Here is a 21,290-nt window from a genome sequence, read left to right as displayed (position 1 = left end):
TTTCTTGCTGCCTTGTACATTTCTCGCTGCCTTGTGGCAAATGTGTATAAAAACACTCTCTGTGCCTATTCCGTCAGGTTGCTTCCTAGATGGCCGTATCCCTGGGGTGCTTCTGCATGCAGTACATCCTGCTGCTTCCATTCACTTGTGCTGCGGGGCATGGCAGGCAGGGGCAAGTGGACTCCTCCCTTGGCAGAGCCGGGGAGCAAGCAGCCTCTCTGCAGGCGACCAGAGGGACAAATTGTCCCGGGGCGAAGCACCTGGGCAGCTTTAGGTGCCCGGTGTCTCCTGCTAGACGCAGGAGCACTCTCGAGCCGTGGCTTCGGGCTCCACTTGCCCTTGCTCCATGGTACCTGCTGACATCTCCTGCCCGCGTGGACACTTTGCAAAGAAAACCAAGCTTGCTTTTCTGCGCTAGGCCCGCTGTGACATGGAACCAGATGTACTGTGCCCCCTCCTTTCCTTTCTGTGTGTGATATGTCCTTGGGATGTTGCCATTCTCAATAAATTGCAGAGAACATTCACGGTGTTTGCTCGTCACTGCTTTAGAAGTCTCTCCTCCGTAGGATTGCCTCTGGGGAAGCGATGTGGTGGGAACCTGGGTTGTGCTCAGCACGTCATGGCTGTGCCATGAGGGCCTGGCGCGTGTCCAGGCATGGGGGACTCTGCCCCGCACTGTTACGGCCTCACCTTGAGCACCGGGTGTGGGTGTCGCAGGATGAGAGGGCCTCAAAACTATCAGGGAGCCTCCAAAGGAGGGTGACAAAGATGGTGAAGGTTCTTGAGGGAAGGACATGTGAGGAATGGCCAAGGTCTCTGGGTATGTTTGGCCCAGAGCAGTGCAGGCTGAGGTGACACCTCCTCTTCTCCAGACTAAACAACCCCAGCTCCCTCAGCAGCTCCCCCTACAGCTTGTGTTCCAGACCATTTTTATGGCTCTCTTCCAACTCAGGATATGCCATAACTCTTGATATCTCGATAAAAGACTCATGACTTTTTTTTTGAAAACATGAGCCCACACATAGGATGTTCTGATCAAATGTTATGCAGGCAGACAGCTCAGACAGAAACATTTTTCTAGTATTCACGACTCAGCCATGGTAACAACCAAGGGATTTGAAGGACTGTCTCACAGCATCCCCTTCGTATCTCCCCATACACCAGTAGGCCACCGTGTTAGGTGAGGAGGGTGGCAGTGGTCCTGAGGGGGGAGGCCACCTCTCCAGCTGCCTGGGATGGTGGATATGGACGCTGGCCAAGCAGCTGGCCTGAGGCCTACAAGGCGGCGGTGGCCAGGTGGGCTGCACAGCTTGGAGGCCTGAGGGCACCAAGGGATGATCTGTGCTGACTTGTGGCCATCACGTCCTCACCGGCCATCTGAAAAGTCAGACAAGTCTCTCGGTGCCTCGTCTCTGCATTGAGAATGAGTGGGAGAGATTTGGTGTGGTGCGAGGGGGAGGCCGGGGAGCAGGAGGTGGGCAGAATGCTGATGTGTTTGATCTGCGCTGTGCTGCAGTGCCTCCACCACAAGAAGAGATCAAAGAGTCAGAAACCGCTCTCAGTAGTGGTTTGGGAGTCCCACAACAACCCCTGTGAGCGACCAGTGTCCCTGTAGCAGGTCAGCAGGTGCCGACTTTGGGAGAGGGCCACTGGAGGCAACGGGGAATGGTTAGAGGGGTCTTGGAAGAGGGCCTTGTGCTCCCTGTGGGGAGCAGCAGAGCAGCGGTAGAGCTGGCAAAGGTGGCCTTGTTTGGCACCCAAGGCAGAGGATGGAACGGCAACGCCTGTGAGGAGCTGAGCCTCTGCCAAGAGCATTTTGGGTTTGGCCTGGGGCAGAGTCAACTGCTTTGGTGCTTAATTGGAGCGCTCGGTTTCCTTTCAGCCTTAGCACCTGAACGCAGCGTTGTGGGCATTGCTGTGAGGAGTGATGGTGGCATCCTTGTCGATGCCACCGCTCGAGTTTCATGCCAGAATCTCTTTACTGTGCATGGGCTGAAGGTGCAGCCTGGCACTGCATCTTTTTTTTTTTTTCTGCAGAGTTTATGTTTTGCCTAGTGTTGATGATTTTGCTGCATATAACTTCTTGTGTAAGAGATCAGAAGGGATTGCTGGAGCCCAAGCTGCCTATCGAGTTTCACCTGGAGGAGGCTGATGCGACTCCAGGTCTGGAATAATCTACACATCTTGTCTGGAGATGTCAGAGTGACTCAATCTGGGCGTCTTATCTGTATGTGCCGAATGTGGTCAGCATCCAGGCATTTGGCTGACTTGACAGATTTTGCCCCTGGTTGTGGAGTCGCCATGTGGGATGTTACAAGCACCTCGTGCTGCCTACTGAGAAAAGCGTCTCCCGTGTGTGTGGTAATCTGGAGGAAGGTCATGAGGAGATATGACCTGTTTTTTCCTGACAGAAAATTAAGCTACCTTACGTTTCTCTGGAACTGCACCCAATGGACAGGAGTAATGGATTGCAGCATGAGGTGGAGTGTTTATTTATCTGTCCTGGATTAATGACCAAGGAATTAGATCCTTGTTTTGAAAGAGGTGTCCCTTCTCTGCTGTGTGGATGGCTGCCAATTCTACAGCAGCAGCTTTTGGCTGAGCCAAGCTGCAGCCATCTGGGTAGCCCTTGGCCAAGTGTTCCTTGAGTCCCTCAAGGGTAACGTTCTCCATGCTCCTATGCCCTGTTGCATGAAGAGGCTGTGGAGCCAAGCATCCTCCATCTCGGTGGCATTTAGTGGCTTTTATGGTTTGGATTCCTTTAGCTATTCCGTGAGACAGTTTTCCTAGGGCTTTCAAGTGCCTGTGGCTAATGGCTAATACCTACTGATATTTTCAAACAATGCTTCATTGTGCAAGTCTTATGGGATATCATGGATGTAAATTTAATACTTAGATCTTTTGAATAACCTTAAATTCATGTTCATTATTATTTTAAATCTTTTGAAGGTTCATAATGTTTATTTTCTCTTCTCATTTTTAGATTACTTGTGCTGGCTACATACAAGAGGAAACGTAAAAATTTAGTGCTTTATTTCACACATTAGCTGAAATGCATATTTGATTTCATATTTCCAGGCTGATAATGCCTACGGAATGCTTTTTAAATGGCATTTACACAACTCTGCCTCCTTGTAACCAGCACCTGTAATCTAGGTTCTTCAGGATACTGTGCATCAGTATCATTTTATATTTTATGCCCTAATCTGGATCTTTGTGCATAATGAGTTTAAATTTCTTTCACATGCAATTCTGTAATTGGCATCTTTATTTCAAAGACATCCTACAGAATAAATTTCTTACCTTTCCCAATGAAAAAAATTAAAAATAAGAGTATATACTATGCCTTAGAAGTTGAAGTAGTTCCATTTCTTAACATTTTTCCACTTGAGTTGTCTCATCTGTGTATATAACCAGGTAAAGAAGAGGTCAGCATTCCTCTAAGCAGCAGGAACCCCTGTCTCAAATTATTCGTCTGTCTTTTCTCTTCTGTGGTGCTTGTCTCTGTCCCCAGTCATCATCGCTGCAGCAGCTGCTGAAGTTTCCCTCTGTTCTTCCCCAGGCAATCATTCCCCATCGCTGCCCGAAGAGCGCGGGGAAGGAGCGTGGCGATTCACACTGTGTTCTTCTCTCTGCTCCAGCCTTGTCCCAGTTGGTTTTAACAGATCTGAGGAGATACGGTTGGAGGGAATTTAATCCGCAGGGAGAAGACACTCCCATCCAAAGTGACACCACGCACACTCCAAAGAGGTGTAATTCCTTCCTAGCAGGAGAATATGCTGAGTCTCTTCAAACTTTGGTGCCACGAATTCCCATTGAAGATTGGGAAACTTCTAAAATGCCAAAGGCAATTTCACATATAAAAAGGAGATTTAGGGTGTGTTTAAGGAATTGTGAAAGCTATATTATAGGTTGTATTTCATCAAAAGTTCTCCTTTCAGTGAAGCTTTGATTGGAAAGATCTATATCTGGAATTGTTCGGAGCCATTAAAGAAGGTTGGGAATCCAATGAGGGGCTGCAGAAAAGTGCATTATCGTGCAAGGTGGTTTCCAACATGTCATAAAATTATGAGAGGCCACTTAGTCACTGAGACCTGTTTCGATGTTCTTGTGCTTTTATTCACTTCTATATTGCAGGGTGTGTTTCTAGGCAGGCCCAAATATGGTAAAGCTACACTGAGAAGCTGTCAACAACACCATGCTGATGAAAATAATAAATTGGTTTCCACCTTCACACCCAAGCCGCTCCAGCCCACCTCCAGAAGCGGATAAAAGGGAGTGTCTGGAGCCGTGGAGCCAGAGAAGACTGCGCACACTTCTCTCTGCATTCATTCCTCAGCTGCACAGCTCTGTTGGTCTATCTGCTCATCTTGACTTTGACCCCACTTGGAAGAAGCAGCCATGTCTCGGCAGTCTGTCTGCAGAAGCTTTGGAGGAGGGAGTAGAAGGGGCTACAGCTCTTGCTCTGCCATCGGTGGTGGCTTTGGAGGAGGCAGCAGCAGGAACAGAATCAGCTACAGCTCATATTCCTCATCCAGGGGATATGGAGGTGGTGGACAGTGTGGAGGGTTTGGCAGCAGAAGCCTCCATAACATGGGTGGCAGCAGAAGAATTGCCATAGGTGGATGCTACGGTGGTGGAGCCTATGGAGGCAGAATGGGCGGCTTCGGTGGAGGCTACGGAGGAGGAATGGGTGGCTTCGGTGGAGGAATGAGTTGTGGAGGAATGGGTGGCTTTGGTGGAGGAATGGGTGGTGGTGGAATGGGTGGTGGAGGAATGGGTGGCTTTGGTGGAGGAATGGGTGGTGGAGGAATGGGTGGTGGAGGAATGGGCGGCTTTGGTGGAGGAATGGGCGGCTTTGGTGGAGGCATGGGTGGTGGAGGAATGGGCGGCTTTGGTGGTCCCGGCTTCCCTGGAGGCATCCAGCCGGTGCAGGTCGACTCGAGTCTCCTGCGGCCAGTCCACGTTGAGATTGACCCCCAGATCCAGCAGGTCAAAAACCAGGAGAAGGAGCAGATCAAGACTCTTAATAATCAGTTTGCTTCCTTCATTGACAAGGTGAGAACTTAGGACCAATTTTGTGTGGACTCGGGCTTTTTAAACAACTTTCCCATGGTGTGGAAAGGGAATTTTTTTCTTACCATCAAGTTTGATGGTACGTTTGATAGCACTTGATAAAGTTGCAAGAATGATGCCATTGCAGCAAGTTGTAATTAAGGTCTTATTAAGTAATACTGAACAATAGACAAGGTTTTCATGCTAATGGAAGATTAAAGACAGTGTCATCAGGACATTCTGTAGATTCTCTTGTCCAGTAATTTCTTCAGCTTAATTTATAGTGATTCAGGGTAAAGTCATCATAGTATACTTAGCTGTTCTAAGAGTTCTCATTACTGTAATTCAATTTGATGAAGCTTTTTTTTCAAGGAGCTCATCCTTTTAACATATGAGTGTTAAATACCATTCAAGTGAATTTGGATTAATATAATTGCAAATAGAAACCAATGACAGAATCACTTACAGAATATATCAGCAGTTAGATGAATCAGTAATTGCTTCCTTGACTTCACAATTGCTGAGATGACAGTAATGTCCAAACCCGATGTTTCGGAGAGAGTGCAACTTATTTTCCAATTGGCAACAACTATTCAAGCAAAAGTGAAAACTTCAGAAAGGCCCACAACTTAAAAATGCATGTGAAATATCAGGCATTAGCAGCTCGGAGCTTTGAGTTGGCCACAGTTGATTTGGGAAATGATTCTGTTGGCCTCCCAAAGAAGCGGGAGGTTGAGGAGTGTGCTGCCCTCCAGGGTGCATAACTCACACAAGCCTCCGTGGGCTTTCAGGTGCGCTTCCTGGAGCAGCAGAACAAGGTGCTCTCCACCAAGTGGGAGCTGCTGCAGCAGCAAGGGCCCTCGGGGCCGAGGAAGAACCTGGATGTCCTCTTTGAGAACTACATCCAGAACCTGAGGAGGAGACTCGAGTCTCTAGTGGGACAGAGGGGAGAGCTGGAGTCGGAACTGCAGAACATGCGGCAATACGTCGAGGAGTACAAAACCAAGTAAGTGCCGAGACAGAGCGAGGAGGAAGGAAGCAGCAAGGCAGGAGAGCAGGGCCAGCCTGCGAGTGCCTGCTGTGCCTTCCCTCTGCTCGGGAGCTCTCCAAAGGGGGCCGGAGGCTTCTGCACAAGGCCAGGGGTTCTGCTGCTCGAGCACTGCAGGAGCCTCATCTTGTCCATCACCTTCCACAGGTACGAAGAAGAAATCAACAGGCGCACGGCTGCTGAGAACGAGTTTGTGGTGCTGAAGAAGGTGAGTGCCAGAGGCAGGAGGAGGGCGGTGAGCTGGAGGCAGGAGGCTGTAGGGAGGCAGCACTCGGACGGGCAGCTGCCTGCAGCAGGCCCTGGCTGCTGGCAGCCCCTGAGTGATGGGGAGAGGCCGGTGCCCATCTGCGTGATCTGTCCTGCAGGATGTGGACTGTGCCTACATGACCAAGGTGGAGCTGGAAGCCAAGGTGGGAGCTCTGACCGACGAGATCAACTTCCTGAGGTGCATCTACGAGGAGGTAAGAGCCTGCCCGAGCTGCAGCGAGGTGCGGGGGGAGTCCAGGCACCGAGGGCAGGCGAGGTGCCCGTGGGGCTGCAGTCCGGAGAGTCGCTGGGGCTGCCGGAATGGCTGCTCTGCGCTGCCCTCCTCTCCTGGCACGCTGAGGCTGACTCCTGTGCTTGGTTGCAGGAGCTGGCTCAGATGCAGACAATCAGCCGCGACCTGTCTGTGGTGGTGTCCATGGACAACAACCGCCACCTGGACCTGGACAGCATCATCGAGGAGGTCAGGCGCCAGTACGAGCAGATCGCTCAGAACAGCCGGGCTGAAGCTGAGGCTTGGTACCAGAGCCGGGTGAGTTGGCAAGAGCCAAGGGCAGCTGGGGCAGTGTCTGCCCGTCCATGGAGCACAGGGGATGGCTGAGTGCTTGTGAGGTTGTCTCATCGATGGGTTGTTTGTCTCGGTGTCATCAGTATGAAGAGCTGCAGAGCACAGCTGGCAGGCATGGGGACAGCCTGCGCAACACCAAGATTGAGATCCAGGAGCTGACCAGGAACATCCAGAGGCTGCGGGCAGAAATTGAGAGCGTGAAGAAGCAGGTAGGGGTTATTTGGTGTCTCACTGGATACCAGCTGGATCACAAATGTTATTGTGTGGGGCAAAAACATTTTCTTCAAGCACTCTAGTTGAACTGACTTCATGATATTGCGTTTTTCCTCGACCCCTCTGCTTGAGGCTTGGGGGTCGATGCAGGTGACAAAATGTGACCTGAGAATTTGTTCTTCTTCTTGCTCAGAACCAGCAGCTGCAGGCAGCTATTGCTGAGGCTGAGGAGCGTGGTGAGATGGCTCTGAAGGATGCCAGGACAAAACTGGAGGAGCTGGAATGTGCCCTGAGCAAAGACAAGGAGGAGCTGGCTCGCCTGTTGAAGGAGTACCAGGAGCTGCTGAACATCAAGATTGCCCTGGATGTGGAGATTGCCATGTACAGGAAGCTGCTGGAGGGAGAGGAGAACAGGTACCATTCTTTATTTGTGTCTATTTGACTAAACCATTCTTGATAGACTATTCTGTGTGTGGATTGGGTCTTGTCCTAACCCACTGGAGATTAAAGTCATATTTTAAACATGCTTTAATTCTTAGCCCTACTCAGAAATGTTTTGCATCTTTCTTATAAGAGGTGGCTTTGGTGTTGCTTATTTGTGTTAAGAAATAATTGGGAAATCAGAAAGAATTTGGAAAATACATACAGTAAATAAAAAAGGAAAATCTCAGCTGAAAAAGCTTGCACTTCCAGTAAGACTAACTGGTACTGTTTTCATTTTCAGGCTTTGCAACGACGGCATGTCCAACGTGAATGTCTGTAAGTATCCTCAGTTGTTTCCTTGTGGAATCACAGTGGGCTGTGTATTTTGGAGAAGCAATATGCCACGGCCCCATGCATAACCTGTGCTTCTCTTCCAGCTGTGGTAGGCAGGACCACCATCTCCGGAGGCCGAGGAGGCATGGGAGGAGGCTTCGGAGGCAGCGGCATGGGAGGAGGCTTCGGCGGCAGCAGCATGGGAGGAGGCTTTGGCGGCAGCGGCATGGGAGGAGGCTTCGGCGGCAGCGGCATGGGAGGAGGAATGGGAGGAGGAGTATGTGGAGTAGGAGGAGGCTTTGGAGGTGGAAGCTCTGGAGGCAGCTGTGGCATGGGAGGAGGAATGTACAGCGGAGGCTTCTCTTCTGGAAGTGGAAGGATGTGCGCGTCTGGAGGTGGCAACTTCAGCTCCGGTGGGGGATCCTCCTCCGTCCGCAGATGTGTCACAACCACCTCCGTCAAGTCTTCAGGAGTAAGGTTCTGAGCCCTGAAGGCAGATCGAGAAACAAAAGAAGCTTCTCCTCCCCTCTCCTGGCAGCAGCCCAGCCTCCTTAAATCCGACTCCGGTATCCCGCAAGGAAACGAACTGTGTCCCTCTCGGTCCACCACCTACCCGCTGGGCCTCCGGGCTCCTTCACAGGAAGGGAGCCTCGTGGCCGTGCCACGCTGTTCACTAGCCCCATGCCCAGCGATGAATAACTGAGCAAAGAAAAGTCTCTCGTGTGGATACCCAGCGCGGAGAGCTGATTTAAAGGAGGGAAATGCTCTGCCTTTCTTGCTGCCTTGTACATTTCTCGCTGCCTTGTGGCAAATGTGTATAAAAACACTCTCTGTGCCTATTCCGTCAGGTTGCTTCCTAGATGGCCGTATCCCTGGGGTGCTTCTGCATGCAGTACATCCTGCTGCTTCCATTCACTTGTGCTGCGGGGCATGGCAGGCAGGGGCAAGTGGACTCCTCCCTTGGCAGAGCCGGGGAGCAAGCAGCCTCTCTGCAGGCGACCAGAGGGACAAATTGTCCCGGGGCGAAGCACCTGGGCAGCTTTAGGTGCCCGGTGTCTCCTGCTAGACGCAGGAGCACTCTCGAGCCGTGGCTTCGGGCTCCACTTGCCCTTGCTCCATGGTACCTGCTGACATCTCCTGCCCGCGTGGACACTTTGCAAAGAAAACCAAGCTTGCTTTTCTGCGCTAGGCCCGCTGTGACATGGAACCAGATGTACTGTGCCCCCTCCTTTCCTTTCTGTGTGTGATATGTCCTTGGGATGTTGCCATTCTCAATAAATTGCAGAGAACATTCATGGTGTTTGCTCGTCACTGCTTTAGAAGTCTCTTTTCCCTGGGAGAAGAGGAGGAGGCCAAGGGAAGGCCTCATGGCGGCCTGCAGCTCCCTCATGAGGGGAGTGGAGGGGCAGGCTCTGAGCTCTGCTCTCTGAGGACAGTGACAGGATCCGAGGGAACGGCATGGAGCTGGGACAGGGTAGGGTCAGGCTGGGTGTGAGGGAAATGTTCTGCACCCAGAGGTGGCTGGGCACTGGGACGGGCTCCCCAGGGATGGCACCGAGCTGCAGGAGTTCAGGAAGTGTTTGGAGAACCCTCTCCGATGTAGGGTCTGATGTTTGGGTGCTCTTGTGTGGAACCAGGAGTTAGAGTAATTTATCCTCGTGGTTGTTTTCCCGCTTGGGATATTCTCTGCTATCTCTGGATATATGTTGATAAAAGCTTATTGACTTTTATCAGTTGTAGCATTGCCTGAAAATGGAAGTCCACAGCTACAGTGGAGCAGGTTTTGGAAGCTCAGTTCAGAAACTGTGCAGTAAATGGGAGCAGGCAGGAGCACTGCTCCTTGTAGCATGATAATGGAGGAGTGCAGGAGGCTGGAAAGGTTTGGTTAGATCCTGATGTAGCCTCATCCTGTGAATCATGTACAGTCAACTCCACAATGCAGATGTGCATCTTCCAAAACTGTGCAGAATCAACAGGCTAGACCTTGCCTATTGGGTTCAGCAAACTAAGGCACTTGGTACCCTGCTAGCCACGTCACAGGTCACCAGTGTTCTGCCGATATAAACTGAGACTGACCTAGAAAGGGAGTTTATTTGTCTCTTTGATGTCAGATTCTCAGAGGATGTACAAAAGAAGCCGTACTCAGGGTATGCTGAAATCAGGAACAGAAAATTATGGGCTTTGTGCAGCAACACTGTCAGAGCATAATGGCTAAACCAGTGGAGATCCAAACACATTGACACATGATGGAAACAGGCAGTGGCAGGGAGGAGCAGACATCAGATCAGTCTGTTGTTGAGATTTCACTTGAGTTTTCTGCCTTGGAGTGGACTTTGGTATGTGGTAGGCGAAGCTGTCAATGGGAGGCCACCTCTCCAGCTGCCTGGGATGGTGGATATGGACGCTGGCCAAGCAGCTGGCCTGAGGCCTACAAGGCGGCGGTGGCCAGGTGGGCTGCACAGCTTGGAGGCCTGAGGGCACCAAGGGATGATCTGTGCCGACTTGTGGCCATCACGTCCTCACCGGCCGTCTGAAAAGTCAGACAAGTCTCTCGGTGTCTCGTCTCTGCATTGAGAATGAGTGGGAGAGATTTGGTGTGGTGCGAGGGGGAGGCCGGGGAGCAGGAGGTGGGCAGAATGCTGATGTGTTTGATCTGCGCTGTGCTGCAGTGCCTCCACCGCAAGAAGAGATCAAAGAGTCAGAAACTGCTCTCAGTAGTGGTTTGGGAGTCCCACAAAAACCCCTGTGAGCGACCAGTGTCCCTGTAGCAGGTCAGCAGGTGCCGACTTTGGGAGAGGGCCACTGGAGGCAACGGGGAATGGTTAGAGGGGTCTTGGAAGAGGGCCTTGTGCTCCCTGTGGGGAGCAGCAGAGCAGCGGTAGAGCTGGCAAAGGTGGCCTTGTTTGGCACCCAAGGCAGAGGATGGAACGGCAACGCCTGTGAGGAGCTGAGCCTCTGCCAAGAGCATTTTGGGTTTGGCCTGGGGCAGAGTCAACTGCTTTGGTGCTTAATTGGAGCGCTCGGTTTCCTTTCAGCCTTAGCACCTGAATGCAGCGTTGTGGGCATTGCTGTGAGGAGTGATGGTGGCATCCTTGTCGATGCCACTGCTCGAGTTTCATGCCAGAATCTCTTTACTGTGCATGGGCTGAAGGTGCAGCTTGGCTTGGTCTGCAGCCTGGCACTGCATCTTTTTTTTTTTTTCTGCAGAGTTTATGTTTTGCCTAGTGTTGACGACTTTTGCTGTGCACAGCTCCTTGCGTAAGAGATCAGAAGGGATTGCTGGAGCCCAAGCTGCCTATCGAGTTTCACCTGGAGGAGGCTGATGCGACTCCAGGTCTGGAATAATCTACACATCTTGTCTGAAGACGTCAGAGTGACTCAATCTGGGCGTCTTATCTGTATGTGCCGAATGTGGTCAGCATCCAGGCATTTGGCTGACTTGACAGATTTTGCCCCTGGTTGTGGAGTCGCCATGTGGGATGTTACAAGCACCTCGTGCTGCCTACCGAGAAAAGCGTCTCCCGTGTGTGTGGTAATCTGGAGAAAGGCCATGAGAAGGTATGACCTGTTTTTTCTTGATGAAAAACTTAGCTACCTTACGTTTCTCTGGAACTGCACCCAATGGACAGGAGTAATGGATTGCGGCATGAGGTGGAGGACTTAATTATCTGTCCTGGAGTAATGACCAACGAATTAATTCATTTCATTCAAGCTGCTTTTGAAAGAGAAGGCGTCTCCTCTCTGTAGGGATGACTGCCATTGGCCAAGTGTTCCTTGAGTCCCTCAAGGGTAATGTTCTCCACTCTCCTATGCCCTGCTGCATGAAGAGGCTGTGGAGCCAAGCATCCTCCATCTGTGGCATTCAGTGCCATTTATGGTTTGGATTCCTTTAGCTATTGTGTGAACCAGTTTTCCCAAGGCTTTCAAGTGTCTGTGGCTAAAGGCTGATACCTACTGATATTTTCAAACAACACTTTGTTGTTGCACAAGTCCTACAGAAGATTCTGAAGACTCAAACACACAAGGTGTATATTCTACCTTGGGAGGTTAAACAGAGTATAATGTTGGACTGCTGAAATGTTTAGGGGTCTGTAAGGTATATTTACTTTGACATTTTTGGTGATTTTTGGAGTTAAACACTAGGAAAAGATATATATATATATATATTTATTCCTTAAGGTTTATACAGACAACTAAAAAGTGTATTTGATTATTAAGACTCAGAAAGTTTCTTCAAAATATCTTTCAGGTGAATTTCCTACCTCATACCTGGATAATTTGTAGCAGCAGCTGGTTTCTTAAAAATACAGTTTTCTAAAATGAGTTTAGGCAGCACCTCCTCTCTCCCAGAAAAGTTCCTCTGGTCTCATGTGTCCTTGCCATAGCTCTTAAAGTACACTTCATATTTTCAGCAAAGAAAATATTGCACCTCTGGCTATTTAAGAAAGCATCAAAGCTTCTTCAAACTTTTATGTGCCCCTTATTTAGAAATGATTGAGTATGATGAACTCAACCTGATCCTTTAGCTACCAACTTAAGTAAAAAATATTCTTTTCACAAGTCAGTGTTATCCCTGCCCACATTTCTCTGCTATATTTCTGTCTTCAGTCATCGTTACCACTTCTAGCGTTGAGTGTCCTTCCTCTCCTCTGCAGGTTCAGCAGCAGCAGCTCCTGTGCCCATCAGAAAAGCACAAAGAAGGAGTGTGGCTTTCCATGTTCTCTACTTCATTGTGCTCTGGTGCTTGGAGTCTGGTCCTCTTACCTCCGGGAGACACATTCTGCGAGAGTTTGCCCTTGAAGAAGGCACTCCCATCCCAACTGATGGTGAGCGTGCTCTTAGGAGAACTAAGCCCCTCCTTTCTGGATAAAAAAGAAATGCTGACTGTTGTTAAATGTTAATGTGTGGTATTCTTGCTTTACACTGGGAAACTGCTTTTTGGAAAGCCATCAGCAATTTTCCATATAAGAAGGAGATTCAGGGTGTGCTTGGGGGGATTGTGAAAGTCTCATTCTAGCTGATTTTCACCAGAATGCTTGTTTGACACTGAGCTTCCATGCAGCAGATCCAGATCCAGATAATCTGAGAAATTGCTAAGAATGGATAAAAAGGTAGGAGGAGGGAAGAACATGACTACATCACTATAAAACATATTTTTCCAGATGCCGCAAGATATGAGAGTCCACTTACTCATTGAGACCTGTTTCAATGCTCTTGTTCTTTTATTCTCTTCTGCATTGCAAAGCGTATTTTTGGGTGGAGTCAACAATTTGGCAAAAATCTGTTAACCGCACCAAGCTGATGAAGACAGTAAATTTGTTTCCTCTTCACGCCCATGTAGACCCAGCCCACCGCCAGAAACAGATAAAAGGGAATGCCTGAAGCCGTGGAGCCAGAGAAGACTGCACACACTTCTCTCCACATCCATTCCACAGCAGCACAGCTCCGTTGGTCTCTCTCCTCTCCTCGACTCCACTTGGAAGAAGCAGCCATGTCTCGGCAGTCAATCTGCAGAAGCTTTGGAGGCGGAAGCAGAAGGGGATACAGCTCTTGCTCTGCCATCGGTGGTGGCTTTGGTGGAAGTGGGGGCAGAAGCAGGATCAGCTATAGCTCATTCTCCACATCCAGGGGAACTGGAGGCGCCGGACGTTGTGGAGGTTTTAGCAGCAGGAGCCTCCACAACATGGGTGGCAGCGGAAGGATTTCCATGGGTGGCTCTTATGGCGGTGGATATGGATGTAGAATTGTTGGCTTTGGTGGAGGCTATGGAGGAGGATTTGGCAGCATTGGAGGAGGTGTCATTGGTGGAGGAATAGGCAGCTTTGGTGGCCCTGTGAGAGGTGGTCCTGGGTTCCCTGGAGGCATCCAGCCGGTGCAGGTTGACACAACCCTCCTGCGGCCAGTCCATGTTGATATTGATCCTCAGATCCAGCAAGTGAAGTGCCAGGAGAAGGAGCAGATCAAGACTCTTAACAATCAGTTTGCCTCCTTCATTGACAAGGTGAGAGGCTGGAACTACGTCTGCTTGGGGTTGGGGTCTCTGAGGAACTTTCCTGTGCTGCGGAGGGGGGAGCGTTGTCCTTCCCCGCTCAGTGTTGGCATGGCTGGAAGGCTGGCGGTGTTCTCACTGAGTTCTGCTAAGGAAATCTGAAAATTTTACATCTGCAGGGAGGCCAGAGGACTTTCTCTAGGGTCGCTTGACCCAAATTCTTTCTTACCTTTTGTCTCTAGCCTTCTGTGGGGAGTCAGGCCAAAGGGGTCACGGCATACCTGATTATCCTAAGTGGTTCTTTAAAGCCTGTCCTTTTTCAAAGGTAGTTTCTTCTCAAGAAACTTAGAGAGTAGGAATGAAATTTCAGTTAATTCCTGGCAGTTCCTTATTTTGGTTCACACACAGATTGATGGACTATAGATTGTCTGCACCAGGAGAACATTGCTTGTCACTGTGCTTCATAGTCTGTTTTAATATAGGACATACGTACTGAATGCTTTTTGTGCCTTCTGTGGTGAGTGTTCTCCAATACAGAGACACACGAGATTTCATTCATTATAATGCAGACAAGAAAGTATCTAATGCTTCTGAAAATTAATGTCTGTCAAAATTGGCAATTGGAGCTGTTAATATGGAATCTAAACATTCTTATAGATATTCAGAAAAACAATAAAAATAGGAGCTGAAAGGGGAACAAATTCAAGAATAACAGAAAGAGAAGTGGAGGAAGAAGGGAGAAAACTTCCTCCTGGAAAAATGGCTCTCAACCAGTCATTTTTTCAGCCAGACATTTGGTCATTTGAGAAATGATTCTGTTGGCCTCCCAAAGAAGCGGGAGGTTGAGGAGTGTGCTGCCCTCCAGGGTGCATAACTCACACAAGCCTCCGTGGGCTTTCAGGTGCGCTTCCTGGAGCAGCAGAACAAGGTGCTCTCCACCAAGTGGGAGCTGCTGCAGCAGCAAGGGCCCTCGGGGCCGAGGAAGAACCTGGATGTCCTCTTTGAGAACTACATCCAGAACCTGAGGAGGAGACTCGAGTCTCTAGTGGGACAGAGGGGAGAGCTGGAGTCGGAACTGCAGAACATGCGGCAATACGTCGAGGAGTACAAAACCAAGTAAGTGCCGAGACAGAGCGAGGAGGAAGGAAGCAGCAAGGCAGGAGAGCAGGGCCAGCCTGCGAGTGCCTGCTGTGCCTTCCCTCTGCTCGGGAGCTCTCCAAAGGGGGCCGGAGGCTTCTGCACAAGGCCAGGGGTTCTGCTGCTCGAGCACTGCAGGAGCCTCATCTTGTCCATCACCTTCCACAGGTACGAAGAAGAAATCAACAGGCGCACGGCTGCTGAGAACGAGTTTGTGGTGCTGAAGAAGGTGAGTGCCAGAGGCAGGAGGAGGGCGGTGAGCTGGAGGCAGGAGGCTGTAGGGAGGCAGCACTCGGACGGGCAGCTGCCTGCAGCAGGCCCTGGCTGCTGGCAGCCCCTGAGTGATGGGGAGAGGCCGGTGCCCATCTGCGTGATCTGTCCTGCAGGATGTGGACTGTGCCTACATGACCAAGGTGGAGCTGGAAGCCAAGGTGGGAGCTCTGACCGACGAGATCAACTTCCTGAGGTGCATCTACGAGGAGGTAAGAGCCTGCCCGAGCTGCAGCGAGGTGCGGGGGGAGTCCAGGCACCGAGGGCAGGCGAGGTGCCCGTGGGGCTGCAGTCCGGAGAGTCGCTGGGGCTGCCGGAATGGCTGCTCTGCGCTGCCCTCCTCTCCTGGCACGCTGAGGCTGACTCCTGTGCTTGGTTGCAGGAGCTGGCTCAGATGCAGACAATCAGCCGCGACCTGTCTGTGGTGGTGTCCATGGACAACAACCGCCACCTGGACCTGGACAGCATCATCGAGGAGGTCAGGCGCCAGTACGAGCAGATCGCTCAGAACAGCCGGGCTGAAGCTGAGGCTTGGTACCAGAGCCGGGTGAGTTGGCAAGAGCCAAGGGCAGCTGGGGCAGTGTCTGCCCGTCCATGGAGCACAGGGGATGGCTGAGTGCTTGTGAGGTTGTCTCATCGATGGGTTGTTTGTCTCGGTGTCATCAGTATGAAGAGCTGCAGAGCACAGCTGGCAGGCATGGGGACAGCCTGCGCAACACCAAGATTGAGATCCAGGAGCTTACCAGGAACGTCCAGAGGCTGCGGGCAGAAATTGAGAGCGTGAAGAAGCAGGTAGGGGTTGCTGAGTATCTCCTTTGGTTCTGCCATTAGTCTGGGTTGTGGGAGAGCTGGCTGGTGTGCTCAGGGCTGCAGGAGGGAAGCGCAGCCGCTGAAATGCAGCATCTGTGGAGGAGACTGCTTGCTCCTCCACAGTTTGTGCCCTCCAGTTTGCCTTTCGGGCTGCTATGGTGGAGAGTGTACAGAAGGGGACTGAGGAAGTGCTCTTGTCCTTGCTCAGAACCAGCAGCTGCAGGCAGCTATTGCTGAGGCCGAGGAGCGCGGTGAGTTGGCTCTGAAGGATGCCAGGAGGAAACTGGAGGAGCTGGAATGTGCCCTGAGCAAAGACAAGGAGGAGCTGGCTCGCCTGTTGAAGGAGTACCAGGAGCTGCTGAACATCAAGATTGCCCTGGATGTGGAGATTGCCATGTACAGGAAGCTGCTGGAGGGAGAGGAGAACAGGTGAGACATGCTGTTATCTCAGCCACACCAAGGTACTGCCTCTGCTTGGGGCAGACTGAGGCTTCGTCATCTTTCGCAACCCATATAAACTTGGTTTCTTATTTACTCTCAGTTTTTCCCAAATTTTTTTTGGCCAAAAGAAAAAAAAAAGAAAAAAAAAAGAAAAAAAAATACCACAGGGACTATGTCCCAGTCTTATTGACTGTCTTTAGAAGAAGCAGGAAATAAATGAAGTACCTGGGAAACTGCACTGAGCGAAAGTGCTCTGTCTTGTATCAGATTGACATCTTGCGTTCCTTTCCCTACGCAGGCTGTGTGGAGACAATCCAGCCAACGTGAATGTCTGTAAGTACCAGCGCATCCTCTTCTTTGCAGAATGGCTTTTCTCCTGGGTTTTGTGAGGATTCCCAGGCTGTCACTTCATGCACAGTGACCCTGTCCTTCTCTTGCAGCTGTGGTAGGCAGAACCACCATTGCTGGAGGCAGAGTCGGAGGCTTTGGTGCTGGCAGTGGCATGGGAGGAGGAGTATGTGCGGTCGGAGGAGGAAGCATTGTCGGAGGCAGCTGTGGAGTGGGAGGAGGGATATACAGCGGAGGCTTCTCCTCTGGCAGTGGAAGAATGTGCAGCTCTGGAGGTGGCAGCTTCGTTACTGGAGGCGGATCCTCCTCCGTCCGGAGATGTGTCACAACCACAACGGTCAAATCTTCAGGTGTAAAATACTGAGCCCCGACCTCAGTCCCTCAAAGGAAAGAAGCATAAGAAGCATCTCCCGTCCTCAGCCAGCGGCACAGCCCCTTGCATCCGGAACTGGTATCCAGCAAAGAAATGAACTGTTTCCCTCATAACTTCCTTAAACCATTCTGCCTCCTTCCCAGAGGGAGATTTGCAGCAAAACACCACCCTGTTGGCACTGCCTGCCTCCTCTCTGTGCTCCACCACTCTGCAGGGATGAAACATTTACAGCCCCATTAGGAAATATTTTCCTTGCGGATACCCATCACCAGAGAGTTCATCCAAGGGCCCTACCTCCCTTGCTGTGCTGTGCTGGCTGAGCAGGAGTGTGTACGAATCTGCTCTTTCCTTTCACTTCTCAAGGTCTCTTTTTCAATGGCCGTGTTCTCCTTGTGCCTTCTGTGTCCTGCATGTTGCCCACATGCTTGTTTCAGCTGTATCGGGAATTCATGTAAGCAGAAGAAAATGTGATAATGTCTCGTAGTCAGATTTAGGAGTGAGAAGCGGCTCCCTGGAGCATTTGGCAGCTTTAATATTTTATAGATTCCTTTCCCTCTTCTCCTTCACAGCTGACGTATGCAAGGCCTTATTGCAAATCTTCTGTTATGTGAATTTGAATGCGTTGTTGCTTTCTACCAATACCCCCTTTCCCCAAGTTCTTTCATTACCAATAAACTGCAGACAGGTGAAAAGATGTCTTTGTGTTGTGTTATCACCAAGCATTCCTGAGGGGAGGGTCCCCAGGGGCAACAGATGTTGTTCTTTGCTATAGGAATGGCAAGGCAATGGTGCGGTGCGGGGTCTGTCCTGCGGAGCAAATCCAGCAGGACATGGGGGGGGACTTGCAGGAGGTGGCCTGTCCCCAGGAGCTGGTGCACCCCATAGCCCCATCTCTCAGCACCCCTGGGCCCTGAGGCCATGAAGTTCCCAGCCAAAGGCAGAGGGAGGAAGCTGGACCTTCCTCCTCCTCACAGAGAGCCACGTGGCAGCATCCTGCTCCTCCCCAGCAGAATGTGTCTCCGCAGGGCAGGAGAGCCGTGGGTGTAACACGGGGAGGGGACACACGGATTGAGCGCAGCCACTGGGATGTGACTGTTGGGACGTGGTGGTCTGAACGTGGCAGTTGGGTTGGGGTGGTTTGAACACGGCTATTGGGATGTAGGCACTGGAGAGGGGACGTTTGGACACGTCCACTGGGATGTGGCAGTTGGACTTTGATAGTTTGAACACGGCCATTGGGACAAAAGAGGGCCGACTAAAAGAGGGCATGTTTAGATTAGATATAAGGAAGAAATTCATCACTCAGAGGGTGCTGAGGCACTGGAACAGGCTGCCCAGAGGAGCTGTGGATGCTCCATCCCTGGAGGTGTTCAAGCCCAGGTTGGATGGGGCTTTGGGCAACCTGGTCTGGTGGGAGGCGTCCCTGCCCATGGCAGGGCAGTTGGAATTAGATGATCTTTAAGGTCCCTTCAAACCCAAACCATTCCATGATGCCATGATCCTTTGGTGGTGCCTGGAGCTCCCACTGCACACACTGGAGGCCTCGATGGTGGAGGACACGAGCAGTAGACAGGCAGTGGGTGACCAATGCCCTGGTGAAGGCTGGCTGTCCTCCACCCCCAGGGCAGGTTGGATCCCCTGGGGCAGCAGCACCATCTGCCTGACGAGCAGGGCTCTGACACGGCCACCTCCTGCGTGAGCGGTGGGAATGCCCAAAGGTGGTGTGCGGACACGAGTTACTCACGAAGAAAAGCAACGTGAAAGGATGAGACACAGCCCCAAACCTGCTATTATAACTCCAGATCGCCCAGCTGGGTTAGTCATTAGCCCTCTGTAAATTGCATCCCATTGCGCCTGAATTAATTTGATTAATGCTTGGCTGGATTCTTCCCCGGCATTGGGAGGAGCGAGAGCTGGACCAGTCGGTGAATCAGCCTTGGCTGTGCTGCTGTGTGTGCGTTGTCCTGCTGCAGGATGGCATCTGGCAGACAAAAGGGCAGAAGTGGAGCAGGGCTTTAATCTGGAGTCCTTGACATCCAAATAAAAAAAGGAAATGAGGAAGAAAGAATAGCTCTCCTCTGAACTCTTCTTTGTATAACCAGTGACATTTCTGATTCTGAAAATTTGTACGTTGGGGTGGGAAAGATCAAGAAGACATCTCCTACTTCCCTGCCCTGGTGAAAAGCTCAAGGACAGGTACAGGCCCAGACGACACAAAGCCCTGCAGTGTTCTTGGGGACTTCTTTCAGAGACAATGAAGGTCTCCAACGTGCTGAAACGGGGGAAGCCATGGCTCGGCTGTGCCCCAGACCTGCTGGCTCCATGCGCCGCGGCTCCAGCTGCAGGCTCGGTCCCGCGGGAAGCCGCAGGCTCCTGCGAGTTCCCTGAGTTCTTCCTGGAGAGGGGCCAGACCGAAACGCGGAGGTGCCGGAGTTTATCATTCCCATCTGCTGGGCTCATAAAAAAGGGAGTCGAGCTAATTGCTCAAGTGCATCCTGCTTGAAAGAAGGATGGTGACAGCCCGGTGACTGGGCTTCCCTGCGTTTGCTCCGTGGGGCACTGCGATTGCCGCAGGCTCCAGGTTTAAGAGCAGATCCGTATTTGCAGTGAAGGGGGTTGTTTGGTTTGAGACAAGTGAACTCACTTGTGAAACAGCCTCAACCTCACCGAGCAATGATTTTGCTTCAATTATTAACATATTTTTATTTTTTGGGGGGGACAAGATGTTGCCATTTTGGGAAAATAGGATGAAAGTATACAGACTTGTTTGGGGGAGGGTTATTTGTAAGGTTTTCTGCAAGAAGGACGTGTGCTTCTGTGCCCCCAGGAACATCCTGTGGGCTCTGCCTAGGTGCTCACAAGAACCTGCTTGCATTTTCGGGTCATTTTTCACTTGCAAAGACTGACATTTAATGTGAGATGGAAAATGTCACAGTCCTAGGATTTTATACTGAGTCTCCATCACCCAGCCCAGGTAACCTGGGTCTGGCAGACACAGGTTGCTGGCCCTCCCAGTATCCAACTGGCTCAGTCCGAGACCACTGGTGGTGGGCGCCTTGCGGCTCAGGGGACAACTGGACATGGGTTGCGGGACCCCGAGCCCTCCTCCAATGCGGGGGTATCAGGGGGGTCAGGGGGATCAGGGAGATCAGGACCTGCTGAGGGTGAAGACAGCCCCGGACACTGGGACGGCCGCACGCAGGGGAAGGGAACCAGCGTGGGTCGGTGTCCGTCGCGTTACCCAGCCCAGGGTGTGAGTTGCCTGCATTGGGACTCGGAAAGAAATACAATAGGTGCCAAGTTTTATGAGCTTATTGAGGAATGAATTCAAGTGGCATTATATTGGCTGTAATTAGAGCTGTAATGAGTTTTTAATTGTCGCTAATCGTGTTTATGATGGGAGGGCCTCAGGAGCTACCAGGACTGCTTCCCCTGGGTTGGTCACTGAGCAAGCACGGGGAAGACTCACGCACTTTGCATTGGATGGGACAGCGAACAGCTGGTGAGCAGGCAGCATTTGCTTTTATGAGGGACTCTGCTTTGTGAAGAGGATGGGATCATTGTCTCCGGGGGTAATCTGCCTCCTCATCCTTGATGCTGTATTTACCTGTCTCATGTCTCCTGAGCAGCAGGACCCCTCAGAGTCCTGGAGGATGGGATGTTCAGGGCAGAGCTGAAGCACAGGGAGCTGGGGCTGAACGCAGAAGCCAGCATCCTTTGGTCCCTTATCTCCTCTTGGAACAGGAATGGCAGCACCCCCAGCTCAGTCACCTTCAACTCTACTTGTCCAAGTTTGAAAATAGCTCAAATACTCAGCAGAAAACTTCAGCTGACCTGTGTATGTGCTCCATCGTCCATCAAGTATCTGGCCTTGGGAGGAGACAGGAGGGAATTTTGATTTACTGAACTTCTGGCAACCGCATCACCTGCACCCAGTGCTGCCAGCAACCCTTCTTCCTCTTATTCCTCACACCTGCTGGCTTGGATTTTGGTGCTTCTGTGCCCTTTGTCTTGCTCC

The 21,290-nt window shown here is 51.2% G+C and overlaps 1 protein-coding gene across 1 annotated transcript; it reads left to right on the top strand.

Annotated features, from left to right (window-relative positions):
* Positions 1–4,401: 4,401 nt before the first annotated feature.
* LOC309891389 (uncharacterized protein) lies at positions 4,402–17,263 on the top strand (the record flags this gene model as incomplete). The annotated part of the gene is made up of 19 exons (XM_082785760.1): positions 4,402–5,058; positions 5,847–6,061; positions 6,251–6,311; positions 6,469–6,564; positions 6,735–6,899; positions 7,019–7,144; positions 7,342–7,562; positions 7,873–7,907; positions 8,009–8,376; positions 10,574–10,649; positions 13,340–13,905; positions 14,795–15,009; positions 15,199–15,259; positions 15,417–15,512; positions 15,683–15,847; positions 15,967–16,092; positions 16,319–16,539; positions 16,850–16,884; positions 16,992–17,263. The coding sequence occupies 19 exons, from the start codon at positions 4,402–4,404 to the stop codon at positions 17,261–17,263; spliced, it is 3,777 nt and encodes a 1,258-aa protein (XP_082641886.1).
* Between the last annotated feature and the right edge of the window lie 4,027 nt (positions 17,264–21,290).

Source organism: Aythya marila (genome assembly GCF_965140915.1).
Source record: "Aythya marila genome assembly, contig: HAP1_HAP1_SCAFFOLD_193, whole genome shotgun sequence".
Lineage (NCBI taxonomy): Eukaryota > Metazoa > Chordata > Aves > Anseriformes > Anatidae > Aythya > Aythya marila.
This window is presented reverse-complemented; position numbering and strand designations above follow the sequence as displayed.